We start from the raw sequence: 20,051 nt of genomic DNA on the forward strand, positions 1-20,051 counted from the left end.
GACTTTTAAATCATTATTCATCCTTTATCTTGTACCATGGGTGTTTTATCCAAGTTGTTAAAAGTCACATATTCAGAGAAAACTTAGCCAATGATCAGCAAGAGCTACATCCTAACAAAACTCTATTTATCCATCTGTAGAAACAGCAATCTCCTAATTTCTATTAAATGTATATTATGAGGCATTCCAAAATGCATTCATTACAAATGGGAGCTGTTACAAATAGGACTACCTCCACTATTATACTTATTATACGCTAAATCGACGACCATAGGTGAGTTCCAACAAACCAGTTGTTTTTTCTAGCTAACTCTATATGACTCGGGCTCCCTTCATTCTACTTGTTTCCTGGATATTCTTAAAGCATATTCATCCATGATCAGTCTAAAAAATAAATATGAAGAGTGGTCCTCATCATGAAGAAGCATCATCATGAGGAAGACATCAGATCTCATTATTAATTCTACAGGCCCTACATTCCTATCATTACTTAAATCCAACAATATATTCTATGGAGTCATCTTTTTGCTAAAAAATATATCGTTATATCTTTAGTGTTCTAATAATATGACAAAGATTTTAAAAACGTTGAAATTTCTTTAAATTAATGTATCCAAAGTATTCCCCTCCCCCTCAATATCTTTTAAAGAATTGTCTAATCTATTCAAGTAATTTTTATCACATCATACCCTGCAACAAAAGAAAGAAAACACCAGCTTAAAAATGTCAATAAATTTATTAAAATCTCGTGTATTATCAAAAATAATGTATATGGTTATCACAACACAAAACAAACTAACATAAATGTAGTTTATAATTAGAATTATACATCGGCATTAGCAGTAATTACCCTGATTCATCATTAGACCAAAATTATGTTTTTCAATTTGTTATTACATATAAATAACATTTAACTTATTTAGTTATTCTCTTACGAACTAACATCAATAAAAATATATTTCTTCCTATAAATAAATTTTAACAATGTCCTACTTATATTATTACCTATTTTTTCTATATAGATGTCTATATAGACCCAGGAACTTATTTAAAGAAAATTACAACTGCTTTAAGCATAATCAATATTGCTCGAAGATATCATACCAATATCACTACTAATTAAACGCAAAATGTTATCGTCTTATTGTCAAGCGACTTTATCGACTTAACGTTAATAATTTAATCTCGTCGTTATCATCCGAACTAGATAAATAGTTTCCTTCTATGTCGGCAAAGTCATTTTCTTCCTCATCATCGTCATCGTCGTAATATGGAACGACAGGTTTTTCTACAAAAAAAAAGGTGGTTATGACCCAATGAAACAATCGAATCTAACAAGTAATTACTGAGTGTTGGACGGGTGAATAATGCTGTTTCCTTATGTTCGTCGTCATATTTGAAGTCCTCGAAGAAACCGCTCTGTGATACCAAGCCGTAATCGTGACTTCGCTTTTTGCAACTCACGAAGCAAAATATGCAGAGGCCTAACATTCCGGCTAATATAAACCCTGAAAAAAATTAACAGTTTGTAAGTTGAAAGTCAAACTGTACATTTAAGTCGTGAACAAGTTTTTTGCTCTCATATCCCGTCAGATAATCGCAAGTTAATGAATTCATTATAATAATTTTTGTACAACCTTTAGTTATTATACAAAAAATTAGTAGATTTCAGATTACGTTATATAAATTTCTTAAAAATTTAAGTTCCAACGCAATTTAACAAGGATTTTCGTTTGCTTCGCCTCAAAATCGATGTATTTTGAAATTGTCATGTTTATCCGAAAGAATAACTGTGTAAAATGAAAAGATGGCACTGACAATCCCTGGTTATAATATTAATAAAAAACAAATGCACCTTACCTGTCAAAGTAACAAAAGCAAGTCGAGGCACTCCCCATATTGTATTATTCTTCTTCAGCGTAAATACCGCAACTTTAGGCACATTGGGATCATTGATAAGTACTAATTTCACGTGTTTAAAGTACCTATAAGCGTCTACTATCACAGTATAAGTACCAACCGGCAAAGGCACTCCGAATTTTCCATCGCCATCGGTGTATACCGTTTCGTTGGCTTCCTTAACAAATAATTTGGCATTGACAACTGGATGGTTTTGATCGTCGTTCACATAACCTATGCAATAATTTTATTAAATTAATGAAAAAAAAACAATAATACATCATCTGTCCTCATCAAAATTAGAAAAAAAAATCAACATATATCTGTTAGTATCAATATCATCCAAATAGCACATGTTGATATAGCAAAATATTTAGCAAGAATATTGAATAAGAAGTTGAAGGAAAAACAACTGGATTCATAATTAATTCATAACTACATACACGAAAAATATCCTACCTTTAAGACCAGAACTTACAGGACCATGGAATGGATCGTGCATAGTAGTATCCGTTTTGACGACTTGATCGGTGTTCGAATTTTCTATAATTGCGTTGGAAAATTCCGGTTTGGCCACTTTTTCTAGAACCACCTTCAGTTTGGTTAAGACCAAGTCGGTTACAAACGTATCGACTTCCTTCAATTTGTAACCGTGGCAAGCGATACGAAGCTTATACTTCCCGGGCGGTAGCATTATTTTAAAGTAGGCCTTGATTTTGCTCACTTCGAATGTCTGATCTGTCTCAATAACTGTTACCGTTGCATTGTGTAGAGAGTTGTTTTCAGTATCTACCACGGTTCCCTTAACACCTAGAAAACATTGCCGTTAAAATTTAACGGTATTCACTATTTCACTATTTCCAGAAAATATTTACAGAAAAATATCACGATTCACTGATATATATGAACATTTTTTGAATAGGTTTTAAGAAAATAATGAATCAATGTATCCAATAAAAAAAGTTCACAGTTCAAAAATTAAAGTAATTCTTGAAAAAATTCAGCATATTATTTAATTTGAATTTACCATAAAAGGTCAATGTTGAATGAAAAAAAAGCATGGAACTAATTTGTACTCTCAACCATAGATAATCCATAATAATATTTCTAGTACTAATTAAAATCCATTATAAATTAGGCGATTTTTGAACTCACCTGTTCTTGTGGCGTTCAAAATGGCCATCAAAGGATCCAATACGTCTCTCCATATGTACGGTATATTATCCACTGAGGGATAGTCACAACAACTAACTTTGGCAGTAATCATAGGAGTATCGTATTCTTTAAAAAGGAAATCCGTCAAAAGGCTGTCGGTACCACTACTAACTCCTGAACACATTTGCGGAATTTTTAAGTGGGAATTATAAAGATCCGCCAGCTTTTCGTATTTCTGTACCTGATCACGAGTATACGGGAATCTAAAAAAAATTAATAAGAGAATGACTCTATTATAAGACAGCGGGAGCCAGTCATGAATATGTCATTAAGCTTTCGTTTTAAGGTATCTGTCAACATTTTGAGTTCAAAAAACGAGAACACCATTCTTATTCAATGGGTTATCTTTCAAACACAATTTAACAACAATTTTATAAAGCAGAGACTGACATAAAAAACTAAACTATTTGATAAATAACCATTTTTTTGTCATGGCTCGCTAGATTTTTCGTTGTCAGTAACTGTAGCTTGACTCTAGTAAATTTCTCCTATATTACATCAATTAATTAACATACTTACATTACACCATTGCTGCCACCCTCAATATTGATAATTAAATCAAATTTATCGTCAAATAGCATATGCTTGAAGGCATTAGTTATAGCCACCGTCTCACTATTGCTGGTAAGTCGATTATTTAAGTCTAAAATTTGCTCGCCTACTTGTTTAAAATCCGCTGTAATGTTATTGCAAGAATACTTCTCCGGTTTTGATAAACCCTTGGTGATTTTCGGATAATCGCCCCAAATCTTTAAAAAAATATTATGGAAAAATGCAAACACAAAAGTTAACAGTCTTACTTTTTCAAAGGATTTATCGATGACCGGTACAATATGAATAACGGCATTAGATAAAATCTCTAGAATCGTTGGGTCTTTGTATGCGGCTCCCACTAACAGATGGCGCGCTAGATTAACGCTAATTTCTCGACCAATAGGTTGTGTGGCAAACAAATTTCCGATGACAGCTATGTGGAATTTTGTTTCGTCTGATTGGCTAATCTAAAATGGGTATGTTAACCAGATTTAGTCGCATCTGATTAGTCTCAAAAATCATAAAAAAACGTAAACGTACAAAACAATTATTTAGTAGAAAGTTTATAACGTTGGATGATATGTTTGGCGTATAATTTTTCAAACAAAAATGCTTTTTAAATAACTTATCTAACATTATTTCTTACTCTAAGAAAAAATATTGCTTACCTCATTCGATATCTCCAACCAATGTATGGACATTGAAACAAGAGCATCGCCACCATGGAATTCGGCAAAATCCGGATATTTATTCTCAAAGCCGCTTAATGTGCTATATAGCTGCGAATTGGAATGATAGCCTAGCCCAAAGACGTTCAAATATTCCCCGAAATCATAGGCACTGGACCAATGTGTCGGGTCGTCCTTCATTAATAGTGGATTAAGTATTAAATTACCTGTTTCTGGCACCGTCTACAAATTATTACAAATATGCCGCGCTATTTTATGGGTGCATTTTTGTTAACTCTTACAATTTCTTGGGTAAACGATTCATATCCCCTTGCAGCGAAGGTAATATTATATTTTCCAGGTAGAAGTAATCGCCAGTATTCTCCGTCCTTAGTGGTTTTAACGGCATGTTTGTTTCCTTCAATTATCACCTCAACATGGGGTATTCTTCTACCGATTGTACTCGTAACATAACCATGAACTCCCATGTGAACCTTATAAAATTAATCATTAGAAATGTTCAGTCACTTAGTAGAGTAGAAAAATTAGAAGAATCCGAAATCCAGATAAAGAAAAACAAAAATGAGTAATTCGTTCTTAAGAATTACAATATGGAACGCCAATGGGCTAGATCAGAGAGTCCGGAAACTAAAATTATTTCTGAGAACAAATAACATAGATATAACTCTCATATCAGAGACTCATTAATCTAAAAAATACATTAAAATACGGGGTTATGATGCATACTGAATAGTACACCCCAGCAAACGTGCTCGAGGTGGAACAGCTCTAATTATACAACAAAATATACACCATTTAAAACAAGACGAGATAAAAAAATACAAGCTACGATAGTTGAAAAGAATGGTGCTAAAATAAATATGAAATCCTAGAAGAATATGTCACAGAACCAGAAATACTGTAGATAAAACAATATTTAATAGAATTAGTAATCAGACAAATCAAAAGATTAAAGAGACCGAGTTGCTTCGAAAAATATTCAAGAGAATTAAGCCCGGAAGTTGACAAAAATTACTCGCTATGAAAAGCAACTTGGAGATTTAAAGACCAATTATTAGAGTATCGCGTATTAAAAATGATCGAAATTAAGTGCGACGCACGAGTGAAATATCTCAATTATTTACAGAACATTTAGCTAACATATTGCAACCGAATAATATTGACCAAGAGCACAGAGAAACAGCGGTTGTTGAAAAGACATTCTAAGAAAAGAAATACTGCCTTGCAATATTAGTGAACGTCTCACGAGCTTTTAACCGGGTATGACATTTTGGGATTCATCTGTAAAATGAGCAAATTGCTACCGCCAAATAAATGTCTTAAAATGTACACCCTCTCATGAAGGGGCACTCCCAAAACTTAAACACATTCCGGCTGGATATTCCACAGGGTAGTGTCTTGGAACCACTCTTGTATCTGCCCTATACTGCTAATATCCCAACAATAAAAGAAACTTGGAAAATGTACTTCGAACATTTGTCGACGACACAGTTATCATAACAAAAGATGTATCTTTGTCTGAGGCTCTAGAAAAAGTACAAGTAGCGGTCAACAAGATCTACAAATGGACTACAGACTAAAAGAAAACCCGATACAGACAGAAAACCTTATATCACTTGACGGATGTCCGATTCCTCAAACAGAATTAGCTAAATACCTCGGAGTACATCTCGATGGCAAGTTAAATTGGAAACATCATGTTAGACAAAAAGCAGAGCAGATTAGACTCAAAGTCAAGCAACTGTACTGGTTAGTCGGAAGACACTTGACCTAAAATGAAAAAGATTGGTTCATCAGTCAGTCATAAAGCCAATTTGGACGTATGAGGTCCAAATATGGGGTTGTACTAAAATATTAAACCAATCAGTAATCCAACGCACCCAAAACAAAGTTCCGCGATTACTAATGCTACTGCTTAATTATTGTGGCTATGTAACTAACGAAGCGTTACACGATGATCTCGAAAACAAATGGATACATGGAGTGATCCAAGATTTCGTCTTGAAACATAAAATAAGGTTGCTAAATCACAGCAACGTGGAAGCAATAGAACTACCAACACGTAGGAAATCAGAAGATTGAGGCCCGCCAAACCATACGAACTTGTCTAGTGTAAGAGTGTATTCTTAACTTTAGCTTACGTAGTTTAGTTTTATTTTAATTTGGGAAATATATCCTGATGTATTAATCCCGTACTCGTCTTGCTTGTGTATTAACGCAAGTACAACGAAACAGTAGTAACAATAGGTCAATTGAAAAATCCCCGGCCTGACACATAGATAGCGCTACTAGAATTAAATCCAGATGTTTATTAGTAGCCCTAACCCTCAAAAGATGCGTGTATAAATTTGACAGCGGTCGGATCATTAGTTTGTGAATTATAGCATTTTGAGTGAAGCAACTTTTGTTATTGTGAAAAAAATGGATAAAAGGGAATTTCGCGTGTTGATAAAATATTGATTTTTGAAGGGAAAAATACAGTTGAAGCAAAAACTTGGCTTAATGCCAAGTTTCAGAATACTGCCTCAGGAAAATCAACCATCAAGGATTGGTATGCTAAGTTTAGACGTGGTGAAATGAATACCGAAGACAGTGAACGCAGTGGACGCCCAAAAGAGGTTGTTACCGACGAAAACATTTTAAAAATCCACAAAATGATTTTGACCGTAAATTGAAATTGAATTAAATATCAGACACTCTAAAGATATCAACTGAACGTATAGATCGTATCATTCACGAATATTTGGGTACGAGAAAACTCTGTGCAAAGTGGGTGCTGCGCGAGCTCACTTTTGACCAAAAACAACGAGTTGATGATTCGGAGAAGTGTTTGAAGATGATCGAGCGTAATAAACCCTAGTTTTTGCGTCGATATGTGACAATGGATAAAACATGGCTCCATCATTCACTCCGAAGTCCAATAGATAGTGATCCGAATGGACTACACACGATGAACCCGCTCCAAAGCGCGGGAAAACGCAACAGTCGGCTGGCAAGGTTATGGTGTATGTATTTTGGGATGCGCATAGAATAATTTTCATTGACTACCTTGAAAAAGAAAGGACCATCAACAGCGAGTATTACATAGCGTTATTGGACCGTTTCAAGGTCGAAATCGCCGAAAACGGCCGCGTATAAAAAAAAAAGAAAGTGCTGCTTCACCAAGACAATGCACCGTGTCACAAATCAGTGAAAGCTATGGCAAAAATCCATGAACTGGGCTTCGAATTGCTTCCTCATCTACCGTATTCTCCAGATCTGCCCCCAGAGACTATTTCCTGTGCTCAGATCTCAAAAGAAAGCGCGCTGGGAAGAAATGTTCGTCGAATGAAGAGGTGATCGCCGGAACTGAGGCCTATTTTGAAGCAAAGAATAAATCAAAAAATCAAAGGCAAAAATGGTATCGAAAAGTTGGAGGGTCGCTATAATCAGTGTATCACCCTTGAAGGGAATTATTTAGTAAAAAAAAGTAATTTTGGCAAAAAAATGTGTTTTACTATGGATGCAATTAATTTATTAGAAAAAATGATAATGCTGTATCTACCTGCTCCATGTATTTAATTAAGGCTTCTCTGTTATCAAGCCAATACTGTGGTAAATCCTTTGCATAAGGATATTTATAGCAACCGATCTCCAAAGTGATTTCCATACAACCAGCTGTCAAATAGTTCCAATCTTGCATTCCGCCTGTGACCTGATACCATTTGGCTCCGTTGGTTATGCCTCCTTGAAAATGTTCATTGGGGAACATGGGACAAGGTTTTCCATCGTGCATAGTCCGATGGGCCTAGTGGAAAATCGTTGTAACACCATGTTCAAGGAAAAAATAACCAATGCTTACGTTAGAATATGTACTAGCTAAATATTTAAATAAAGCATTGTCCGGGGATGGATTTTCGTTATTTTCAGGCACGTTTGGTGGATTGTCATCATACGGATAGTTTGCCACTAGAGCACCGTTATGCAAATTGGCTGACAGTACAAATGGTTCGGAGGAAATCCATCTCATTATCAGCTGCGTTTCCGGTTCGAGGAATCTGTTATACTAAAAAGTAATAATAATCCTGACCGCTTCTAACGCTTTGTTTTAGTGATACCTACTTGATTAATACCATATTGGTCGGGGAAATTTCGATTTAAATCGAAATTGTTTGCGTTGTTTCGCCCCTTACCACTAGATGCATCTCCTAAAATTAAAGCACATAACATATTTTTAACAAAAAATTGAACCGACTTCAAAAAATAAATAAATAACTCACTAAAAAGTAAAAAATAATCAAACTTAGATTTTTAACAAAAAAAAATTTAGTATAAAATATGTACAAAATAATCGTTGTAATAACTAAATAAAAATAAACAAAAAACCTTATTTAATCTATCTTCTACACGTATTTTATATTCTGCAATATACACACAATTTAGCTTAATACATACCTAAACCCATTGATCTATTTACAATATTATTTTAACAACTAGCAACTGATTACTTTGAAGTAGGAGGAAAAATAGGAATAAAGACACAATGATTGAATTAAGGAACGTATCAGGCCCTGGTATCCGTCTACCTGGTCTAGGTGATTTGACAAATGTTCCAATCAAACTAGAACAACAAAAGTTGCTGCCCTGTTGGTAATCGAAATCGCGACCTCCGCGTGTGAGCACGACGTTCTAACCATTACACCATAGAAACGGTTGCCTACAATGTTTCTACGATGACTCATATGACATGGTTAGTACTTAAAAAGCAAACTGACGGACTTTTACACTGTACTACTTCCGATTTTTTGTCACATCAGTCCAGCAATAACATTATACACTAATATCTGATTATTTTAGATAAAAAATTTGTGAAAACATTGTATGTGTATTTGCAATTTGAGGTTTTTCCTCGATTTACCCACCTTCCCACCATCAGTCCTAACTTGGTTCCAATGGGACCACCTCGGAAGTACACTCTTTCGAATAAAAAATAAATAAAATCGATCCATAATTGACGGAGAAATCGGCGAGCATACATTAAAATATATATATATATATATATATATATATATATATATATATATATATATATTCATTTCCGTTCAAATAATCACAAGATAATTAAAATCACAGGGGTTACAAAGAATTTTACACTGAATCCAATGGTGGTATAATAATTTTACCCAACGTTTATGTTTAAGATATCCAAAGAAAAATGCATTTTTAAAAAATGAGTAATTTTCTGTTTATACATTATATCTTTAAAATAATATACTCTAAAGCGATTTAACATGGATTTTTATTTATTTTACCCCAAAATATATGTATTGTAAAAGTTTTATCTTTATCCGACCGAAGTCATGTCAGTCAGTCATGAAATTTTGCAATTTTTTGCCTATTTCAATTTTTTTGGTCTCATTTCCTTTTAAATAATCTCAGGTTAGTGAAAATTACATGGATTACAAAGAATTTTATACTGAGTCGAACAGTAGTATAATAACACGTTTATTTTTTAGAGATATATAATGAAAAGTGAATTTTCGAAAAATGTGGATTTCTGTTTTTGCATCATATCTTAAAATTTATATACTCTAAAGCGATTTAATATGGATTTTCATTTATTTCACCTCAAAATACATGCCAACATCAGGCTCATGTTAATAAAAGTTACGTAAAATATAATTGATTTTAGATTCAATAGAAGTGTAGTACAATAAATATTTATGTTTAAATAATTTTAAATTTTTATAAAACTTACGCCAAGATGACCTGATATTACTGACTCAATAATAAACAACAGGTTAAACATACGCCACTAAAACAACACGGCCAGCACAGGTTGCCAACATTTTTTTCACAAAATAAATAAAATAGATGTTTTATTACCAAATAATACTCACCCTCCGTTGCCATTTCATAGCCATCCGGATTCATACTGGGTAGTAGATGAATCCTCGTCGTATTCAATAATTTGGTAATTCTATCGTCAGTACCATACCTCTCGCATAAATACTTTATCAAATATAAGAGCAATTCCCTGCCCACTACTTCGTTACCATGCATATTAGCGACGTACTTGAATTCAGGTTTGCCTTAAAAGGAACAAGGATAAGTCAGCCCATCGATATTGTCCTATTTTAAGTACCTAGTTCATGGTGTAACGGTGTACTGCTTAAGACAAACACGTACAGGTCTCTACCCTTGACCGATTTCCCAATTGAGTGCATATAGGTTATGTTCGAGTAAGTCCTATTAAACAGTTTCATGTATTCCACCATTTCCTCGTAGTGGTGATGTTTGAAAAGATCGGGGTCCCGAATCATGAATCCGTACTCGTCATAAAGAGATGTGTTAGAGCTTATGACCTCGCTATATTCTCCTGAAAAGTAATAACAGCCATATACTGCAAGGTTGTGTTGGAAACATCGATACAACGATGTTTGATGCTGGCTCTAATTGAATATGTAAGGGTGAACGTAATTATGCAACACATCACCAATTGTATGGCTTGATTTTTACAGATTTTTCTTCGAGCTTAAAATTATATTTGAAATAATGTTTTTTAACAGATTCTTTGATTTTGAATAAAATTGCACGAATTACTTCATTTTTAAAACAGCTTTTAAGTTGAGGCCTTGGGCGATCTTCAAAAGATTCCAAATTGCAAACTCTTTGGATTAAGACTCAACACAAACACAACAAGAGTGCGCTGCCCAGCACTGTTATCATATTTTTTTTTTGAACATAGAAACAAGTAGATAAGAGTGAGCGCGATCTCAATTAATATTCTCAACAGCGACATCGGGCATTTAAATAAAAGACGAAATTAACATTAAGACGTGGATTCAAATAATAATGATGGTTAAGTTCATTGTAATCCATTTTTATATGAAAGAAATTTCTTGAAAAATCTGTAAAAATTAAACACACTAGCTTATATTAATGCAGAGCAGGAAAAGCGTAAAATTAATAATACACATGTTTATTTTCACATATTTATTGAACCCACTTTACAAATACACAAACAGAAGTATCAGTGTTAAAAGTAGAGAAAAAATAATAAAAAATAAAAATAAACATATGTATTCTAGAGCCTTTATAGAGTTACAATACAAAATACAAAAGTCATCTAAAAACAATAATAATAAAAAGCTGCCACCCATAGGTTTATAAAAAAAAATCAGGTACAAGGTTCAGACACTACCATTAAAAATGCACTTACTTCGGACGTAAGTATATCAAATGGTTTATTGCTCAAACCCCTCTCTCAATACATCCTATGATCCATATAACTGAATGTTAAAGCTTTAAAGTTTATTACAACATCGATTTGAACTATATATAGCGTACTTAGAACAAATCTAAAACTTTAATAGCCTAAACACAGTACCTAACTTATCATAATAATAATTTCGCTTATTTGAGATTCTATTCTATATTCATTTATGTCTTTATCATTTCTAATTTGTCTTTTGTGCTAAAGATTTGTTACAATAAATGTGTGGTGCACTTTAATCTACTTTATTTATTGCCCCAATACCATCTATCATTGCCTACAGTGTCTTCTCTTTCATATATATTACCTTCAGGTTCGGACTCTAGTTTTAGAACAAAGTGTTGAATGGTTGGTCCGTCTTTCTCAACTTCAATTTCCACAGGATCTGATGGTAGGTATCTGAAACAAAAAAAATTAAGTTACTTGTCAAGTCCATGTCTTAATGTATATATTGCTAATATATAATATGTTTTATATTCATATATATAAAAGAAATGTTAGGTTTAGGTTGCAGTAAGTCATAATATATATACTGTAACAAAACGTTCGTTGTTTAAGTAAAGATCAGGTTATTGAACATTTCTGAACTACAAGCAGCCTCCTTCTTACAAAACTTAGTGTGCTGTGGTTATTATAAATGACATTCTAAAATATTTACATGCTCTCAACACAGTTACAAAGCGTGTCTAATTTTCATCACTAGCTAGATATTTTCGAAAATATATTACGTGACAAAAAAAAACTGAAGAAGATATTAGTGTGGTTTTTATACCTATCCAATCTTAAGAACAGATTGGCTAAAATAAACCAAAATTGCAGAGATGGAGAGGTGGCCAGAATACCTTAAATTGTTTTATGAAATTGCTGCAGAATGGACATAGCTGCTAAATAACAAGTTATTTCAAAGCTTTGACTTTAAATAACTGCCTAGCAAGAATATATTTCTATAAGATTGTATATGTGAATAAATATATAAAATTACATCTACTGAAGAATTTTGGGGTAAAGATGTTTTAGAAAAATATAAAAATTACAAAAAGTAATAAGTATTGTGATATTTTTTTCATAAACAGGTGTATTATTTTTTATTTTTTAAGTTTAAATACATTCATTAGAATAAAAGAAATATTTTTTCCATAAATCATAATATGGAAAATAGAGTTAACAAAAAAAAAACGAATATTAATAAGACCTACCCAAAAGCTGTTGCAAATATCTTATATTTTCCTGGAAGTAATAGACGCCAATATTCGCCTCTGTTTGATGTAGTGACATTGTGATTTATTCCCTCAACCACTACATCAGCATCTAGTACGGGATCACCTTTCTCATTTTTTACTAGTCCTTAAAAAAAAAACGGAAATATATTTTTCAAATTGTAATATATAAAATCCCCTACCTTTAACTCCCCATTGAGCTGCCTCAATGTATTTTAACAAGGATTCTTTATTGTTGTGCCATTCGTCAGGGAGAGTGCTTGCTAGTGGATATTTGCAACAACTCAACTCGAAAGTTACTTCAAAACAATTTGATTTGACATAATTGAAATCCTGCATACCACCTACAATAAAACAAAAAAAAAACAATATACCTATGTTAAATAAATTTTTAAAAAATACCTTTAACTTCATACCAAAAAGCCCCATTTGTTATACCATTTTTAAAGTGATCATTGGAACAAGTGGTTCCTGTTTTCATTAAAGGATGTGACTGAGAATATGTTAAAGCTAGTTCTTTAAACAGGTCATTATCTGGAGATTTGCTTTCTTTACAACACTCACGGCCCTGTCTGTGAATAAAATGTATAATATGAAGTTATCTATTTTTCTCTATTATTTATAAATAATTACAATGAATCATCAAAAGGATAACTAGCAACTACAGCTCCTCCATGAAGATTTCCTGATAGAACAAAAGGTCTAGAAATAATCCAAGTCATCATTGCAATTGTTTCGGGTTGCCTACCAGATATAATGGTGCCTAAAATAATATATTATAAACAACCAAAAATTACTAAAAAAAAAAAATGTACCTGCCCTCTGAGGCTCAAACTGATCTGGAAAATCTCGATTCAAATCAACGCCCCTTTCATTCTCTCTACCCACATATAGAGGTTTTGATTCGCACAAACCCTCCTAAAATATAATTAATAATATACAACTGAGAAAAGCAATAATTGTATACAGACCTGAGAATTTTCAAAACCATCTGGATTCATACTTGGCATTAAATAGATATCGGTGGTATTCACAAGCCTAGTTACCCTTTCATTTGTACCATAATTCAGAATTAAATATTCAGCTAAGTATATCATTAATTGTCTTCCTATCGATTCATCTCCATGCATATTGGCAACATATTTAAACATAGGCGTCAATAAACTTCTGTTTTGTACATTTACATTAATATGTAGCGCCCATAATTCCCTATTTTTCACCGAGCGACCCACGCTGATCAATTTAGCGATTTCAGGATTTTCAGTTTCTAATTTTTTGAACAAATTTGTTAATTCATCATAACTGTGATATCTGGCACTGTCCAAGAAATGCTCGTTTTCAGTAACAGGTAGAGATTCTGTTAACTGATTTACTAAACATATTAATACAAAACTTTTTAACAACATCTTGTACTTGACTCACTACAAGCCCAAATATATATTACTACTGAGACATGATACGTTCTAAGAAGAAAAAATCTGGAAAACACAATGATACAATTTTAAGAATTACAAAGAAACGTCAACACTTACATAGGTAAGGTTATGTGTCTTAACTTTCAAGTATTTATTTTGCGTTGCATATAATCAGGGAATGATGGATCTTAAAACTAGCAACAGAAATCTGAAAAAATACTCAATCACAATATAAACTATAATATATTTTACAGTTATCTTACTGTTAATTATTTACAGTTATTATTACTTAACTTCTTTTATAAGCTACAGTTTGTTAACAGTAAATTTTCAAGGACATAAAATAAATACATAAAAAAATAAAAAAACAAGTAATAATCACGCCTGAAATACAAAAAAATCCCATCTTGTATGAAATAATAATTATATGTTGAATATAGATAAATAAAATATTAATTAATTCTCTATAGCCAAGATTATTTGTAAAGCGCACAAAGAAATGCGCAATCAAATTTGCTGAAGAAATAGACCATTATCTATTTAAAAGATGCTTAATTACAGCATCAAAAGTTTTTGTCCTTGTAAATATTAAAAAACTATAAAGACGGGGGAATTTGATCATAAATTCAAACGTAGCTGCACATCCAGTATTCAGTAAAACATTCGCTAATATTTTGTGTAAAAGTATTGTAGGTAAAAGCATTATTCAAATATTGGACAGACGAAGAACTAGTTGTTTACCTTAAAAATATATTATAGAGATATATTCAAATATTTAATTCAAAGTATTTACTTACTTATTTTAAGACATTTTTTAAAAATTAATTTATAAAATATTCATCTACTTATAATTATATATTTCATAAAAGGTTTTTAGTTTTTAGTGAAATGAAAATGGTAACTGTGTTTTAGTGAATATTTCTTAAATAATAAATATGAAGGTAAGTTAATGCAATAAGGGATAATAATAATAATTAACATATATTTGTCTACAGCTTTTTATTTAATACTAACCATTATCAGATAGGCTGTAATTTATTTCAAGTATTTATAGGCATTGAACGTAGAGAGAAATCATCTTCATACTTTTCACAGCGTCAAATGATTCTAAGAGATTACGTACACACACTTTCTTATAATATATCTGACAGTAAATATCGAAAGGGCAATATTGACAGACATCAATTGAAAATTCAAAAAATTTGTTTATCCATAAATTATGCCAACTTGATTTTATGTATATTAAAATTGAATCAATATAAAAACACATTCGTGGAATTAAAACAAAAAATAATCATTGTTATAGTGATTAATATTAATCAAATCGATTACGTACAGCCACTTTATTATATCTGACAGTAAATATCAAAAGGGAAATATTATAACATTGACAGACGTCAACTGAAATTTCAAAAAATATGTTTATCCATAATTTATACCAACTCGATTTTATGTTAATTTAAATTGAATCAATATAAAAATACATAAGTGGAATTAAAACGCAAAATAAATTTAATCATAGTTATGTGCTTAATTATATTTTTATATTAACACCTTTTATTGAACATTTTGAAAGTTTTATAAAAATATACTTGATAAATGAAATTTAATAGATTTTTAATGATACTAGTTCCACGTACACCTTGGCCTAAAGACTATTTTAACAAATTAATAAAATATCAATTAGAGCTGACCATTGCCTTTAAAATTAATAAAAGCAAACCTTGAACATAAAACTGACGCAAATAATCATACTTGCTATGACTGGAACAATGGAGAAGTGAAACAAAAATCTTTAAATTGACTTGCATTACATATTTAACCTCTACTTTGCTGAAAACCTTGCTAATATTGGTTAAATGTTTCAGCTACTTTCAAATAAAAAATATATTTTTTTTATATTGGACCGGCGATTTCATTATACTACCCACAAACATCCTACGGCTATTATATTTTTTACGGATATCCTTTAATTTTGATGACATTAATTGATGAGAATTAGATGTTTGATGATTTAATAGATATGAATGATGATAACAGTTTATAATCATTAACAAAATAAAATAAATTAAAGACAATGTTCAATTAGTATTGTACTAATGTTGTTAATATTTAAATTAGTATTGAGTAATTATTATTAAATTGACTTTAGATGATTGTTTAAAAAAAACTGCCACTGCTATTTTCTTATTGACACTTAATGTTAGGTTAGGTTATAAACGATCTATGCCTAACTCTATTAGTTAATCAATTTTAATATGGGACACGAGCACAAACATTACGAAACAAAAATTATTCTCTTGCGAACTCGAGATAAATGTGAAAAAATATCTAACACATCCAATATCGATGGATCGAACACAATTTCCTACGGACCTACCCAGAAAATTATGTAACTCCTTAGTTGGTTTAAAAGTGAATTCCATCCCGATCGGCGAGCATATCAATAAACTTGACACACTAAAGTTTGTCTGATACATCAATGTCGAATTCTCACACCTTAAGATAATGCCAATGTCGTATTTTTGCTAACAAAACATCGTTAACTTGATTCAAAAGTCATCTTGCAAAATAATAATAACCAAAGTGGTTGAAACAGAGTTTACTTAATACCGGTTTCCCCAATTATTAGTTTATTTACAAAGAACTGCCTAATTATGTAAGCAAACTAAATCAAGTTAATATGTTAATAACATACGCATGGACGATGGCGAGAAACGCTGATTTAAACGTGTTATATAAAATATCTATAGGTTACAATTGTGGTAATGTTAAATACTTGTCTGTGATAAAACAAATACTTTTACTTTTGGTTATCCATCACGTACACGTATTTTTGTTAGAAATAACTGTTTTTTTTTCTTTGGGACGATCTTTTCTTGTTTACAATTAATAATAAATAACTGTTTGGAACGATTTTTTCTTGTGTTTTATGAGTGAAAGGGAGGGTTAAAAACATTAAACAAAATTTTAGGGAACTGTCACTGTCACTGTCATTTTTGAAATCATTCAAGGCCGTCATGATTTTGTTGACATTTGTAAACTGAAATTCGTTCTTAACTTTTTTATTTTCCATGATAGTAATAATTAAGTAATAAACGATCGTGTAGAATTTACTGTTTTTTTTTTCGTTTTTGTTAGAACTTTTTTAATAGTTTTTTTGTACAATCGAACAGCTTGAGTTCATTAAAATAGCGATCAACGAAAGGTCAAATTTGGATTGTTGTAACCACTGAGCAACGCAGTTTAAAAACAAACTGACATGACACAAGCGACAAAAACAAAAACATAACATAGACAACTACTAACAATAAACAAAAAATAGTAACACGTGGCGGGTAAACAGCCGAATGAGCTTCAACTCTAGAAGATTTGTAGTTGCAAGTATGATAATTTATTTCTACAGCTGTATAATCTGCATCGTTCTCAGCAAAATGGCGAGAGATTGAAAAAGAGACAAAAAATGGCGGGAGATGAGAAACAAGAAATCAGCCTGAAATAAGGCTCAGTATTGGAAGTCCAGAGGCATTAATTACTTTACTTGTCGGATATATCGGTAACCAAAACATTTTCTACATAATATCAAAATATATAAGTCACGCTCCCAAATGGTGTTGAACTCATAAATTATAACGGTCTGATTTATGTCAGCATTCAAAGTGAAAGGATTTATCATGACTAAGTTCCCAGATGGTCTATAGAAATTCATACAAATCCCATAGATGATACGAATAACATGCAATTACTATCGATCAAACCCAGGGCCGTATTTTTGGAACTATGTGATTTAAATCTAGGCACGAAATTGTTTTGTAAATCTAAAAATACTGTACACCGACAAAATTTGTGAAATATTAAACCATTTAACCAAAAAAAAAACAAATTTAATTGAAAATGTGTACTTTGTTCAACTAGTTATAAATAAAATGGTTTTTTTTGTTTAACAAAAGAAATGGTCAACAGTTGAATTATTTAAAAATGTCTAAAATTATTAAAACATACGAAAAATTTGACGTCTGTCAATAACATAACCTTTTGATATTATACTTTTAGTTGGGTATTTTTAGCTAGAAAAGATTATTTTTGTGGCTTATTTAATTGCTTTAATATGCTTAAAAAATATTAAGAAATATTCCTTATTTCATATTTGTACTCATTATCAATTTTTTTGATAGATTAATAAAAATCGAGTAAAGAAGAAAAATGACAGATCTCAAACGATACGTCAATCATAGAAAAAAAATCGTTTATATTGACAATCATGAAAATCCATTGGTAAATTCTCCACTCGCCACTGGTGACAGTTTACTACATACAGTTTAAAATCAATCAGAATATCATTTTTATTTAAATGTTGTAGAACCAAAATGTTCTCATATCTAACCTACATTTCAGAGTACCACACAGTTAATTATTCCATTAATACTGACATTTATGGGAAAAACAAATGGATTTGACACGGAACCCATAATGATATCCGATAGCAAAATGGATACCATCATAGAACTAAGTACCAAACAACCATATTGTAACATAAGAAATAACAAGTAACCCTATAATCGACAAGATAATCATTCTCATTTAAATGTATGCCTTATTTTTAGAGACGTAGTTCAAATAGATATCAGATTTGGCGATGATGATGACTCTAAACTAAAAATCGTTTCGGAAAACGAACTAAAGCAGTTCATCGAAATATGCCACCAAAAAGTTAGACGTATCAACTCGCACGGCAGCTTCAGTTTTCCGGGAACGAAATGGTGCGGTCCAGGTAGTTGATTAAACATTGTTAATCCCCTATTTATTTACATTCATTGTTATTTAAGTAGTACCACGCATGAGCATGTAAAATTATTCATATATCGCATGTTTTTATATCTAAAACCTAGGTGAAATTAAAATGTTCTCAAGGCTAAGTAGATTTAATTTAATGTTAATTTCCGTGAAACAATTTGGGAAAATGAACACTTTCACTGAATCAACGTTCGACTTATTTACCTGTAATATGTATTAACGAACCACAATCACAAAATAAGCGGAAATATTGTAAAATCACTTGCGCTCCGTTCAAGTGCAGACCTTCACACACCGTCTAACGTTATTACAATGTATCAAGGTGAATTAACGAATCAGTTTATTTTTAGGAGACACGGCAAGGAACATTACCGATTTAGGTAGATTTAGTAAGGAAGATGGGTGCTGTAGAGAACATGATGCGTGTTCTCGATATATATATGCGGGCGATTGCCGTGGTGGAATCTGTAACAACACGCCTTATACCAGGTAAATCGAAAATAATTTAACCAAGACTGTATTTATATCAGTTTTGTGGCAGATCTCATTGTGACTGTGATGAGAAATTCAAGAAATGTCTACAGGATCTAAAAACTCCCATCGCCAACTTGATTGGAGAGGTATTTTTTAACATCGTAGGCATAGTATGTTTTAAAGAACAACCTCCATGTGTACAACAGTAAGTTCATTCAAATATTGATACGGTAATCAGCAGCAACACATTTTACAGGGGCTCCAAGACAGAGGAAACTTTAATTGACGAAGAAATAATGTCTTATTTCAACATCAATGATCCCGCATGTAAATTACAGTATTCGAGAGCTAGTCGATTTCAACAAAGCAACGTGCCAATTGATTCTTTAGCACTCACAATACAAAGGAAACAAATGTATTTTCTTCAATGCCTGTTTAGAAATACGAATTATTAGAATTTCTTCACAATTAAAAATAAATAAAACATGACATGGTACAATGCAGGAATAAAATGTATAGTTTATTTTAATTTTTTATTCATCTTCCTTAAATATATTGA

The 20,051-nt window shown here is 31.7% G+C and overlaps 2 protein-coding genes across 4 annotated transcripts; one reads left to right on the top strand and one right to left on the bottom strand.

Annotated features, from left to right (window-relative positions):
• Window positions 1-717: 717 nt before the first annotated feature.
• On the bottom strand, window positions 718-19,373 carry svr (Carboxypeptidase D svr). Of its 2 annotated transcripts, XM_076397873.1 has the most exons (23): window positions 19,223-19,373; window positions 14,342-14,432; window positions 13,781-14,287; window positions 13,625-13,727; window positions 13,443-13,572; window positions 13,212-13,381; window positions 12,992-13,153; window positions 12,789-12,936; window positions 11,900-11,991; window positions 10,462-10,695; window positions 10,217-10,408; window positions 8,439-8,524; window positions 8,179-8,382; window positions 7,882-8,124; window positions 4,619-4,810; window positions 4,317-4,559; window positions 3,915-4,115; window positions 3,634-3,863; window positions 3,055-3,317; window positions 2,359-2,709; window positions 1,861-2,133; window positions 1,347-1,508; window positions 718-1,288 (listed from the first exon to the last, which is right to left on the bottom strand). In XM_076397873.1, exons 3-23 carry the CDS (start codon window positions 14,213-14,215, stop codon window positions 1,158-1,160), a joined length of 4,245 nt encoding a protein of 1,414 aa, XP_076253988.1. In that variant the 5' UTR covers window positions 14,216-14,287; window positions 14,342-14,432; window positions 19,223-19,373; the 3' UTR covers window positions 718-1,157. The 2 variants fall into 2 exon arrangements, with proteins under 2 accessions (XP_076253988.1, XP_076253987.1); XM_076397872.1 differs by having other exon boundaries at window positions 13,781-14,432.
• LOC143192512 (uncharacterized) lies at window positions 14,794-20,015 on the top strand. Of its 2 annotated transcripts, none has more exons than XM_076397910.1 (7): window positions 14,794-14,917; window positions 15,102-15,165; window positions 18,620-18,771; window positions 18,829-18,995; window positions 19,369-19,507; window positions 19,560-19,697; window positions 19,749-20,015. In XM_076397910.1, the coding sequence occupies exons 2-7, from the start codon at window positions 15,160-15,162 to the stop codon at window positions 19,945-19,947; spliced, it is 801 nt and encodes a 266-aa protein (XP_076254025.1). In that variant the 5' UTR covers window positions 14,794-14,917; window positions 15,102-15,159; the 3' UTR covers window positions 19,948-20,015. The 2 variants fall into 2 exon arrangements, with proteins under 2 accessions (XP_076254025.1, XP_076254024.1); XM_076397909.1 differs by having other exon boundaries at window positions 14,881-15,009.
• Window positions 20,016-20,051: the final 36 nt, after the last annotated feature.

This window comes from Rhynchophorus ferrugineus, unplaced genomic scaffold (genome assembly GCF_030347505.1).
Source record: "Rhynchophorus ferrugineus isolate W39M unplaced genomic scaffold, kcgeb_rfMv2 rfM3, whole genome shotgun sequence".
Lineage (NCBI taxonomy): Eukaryota > Metazoa > Arthropoda > Insecta > Coleoptera > Curculionidae > Rhynchophorus > Rhynchophorus ferrugineus.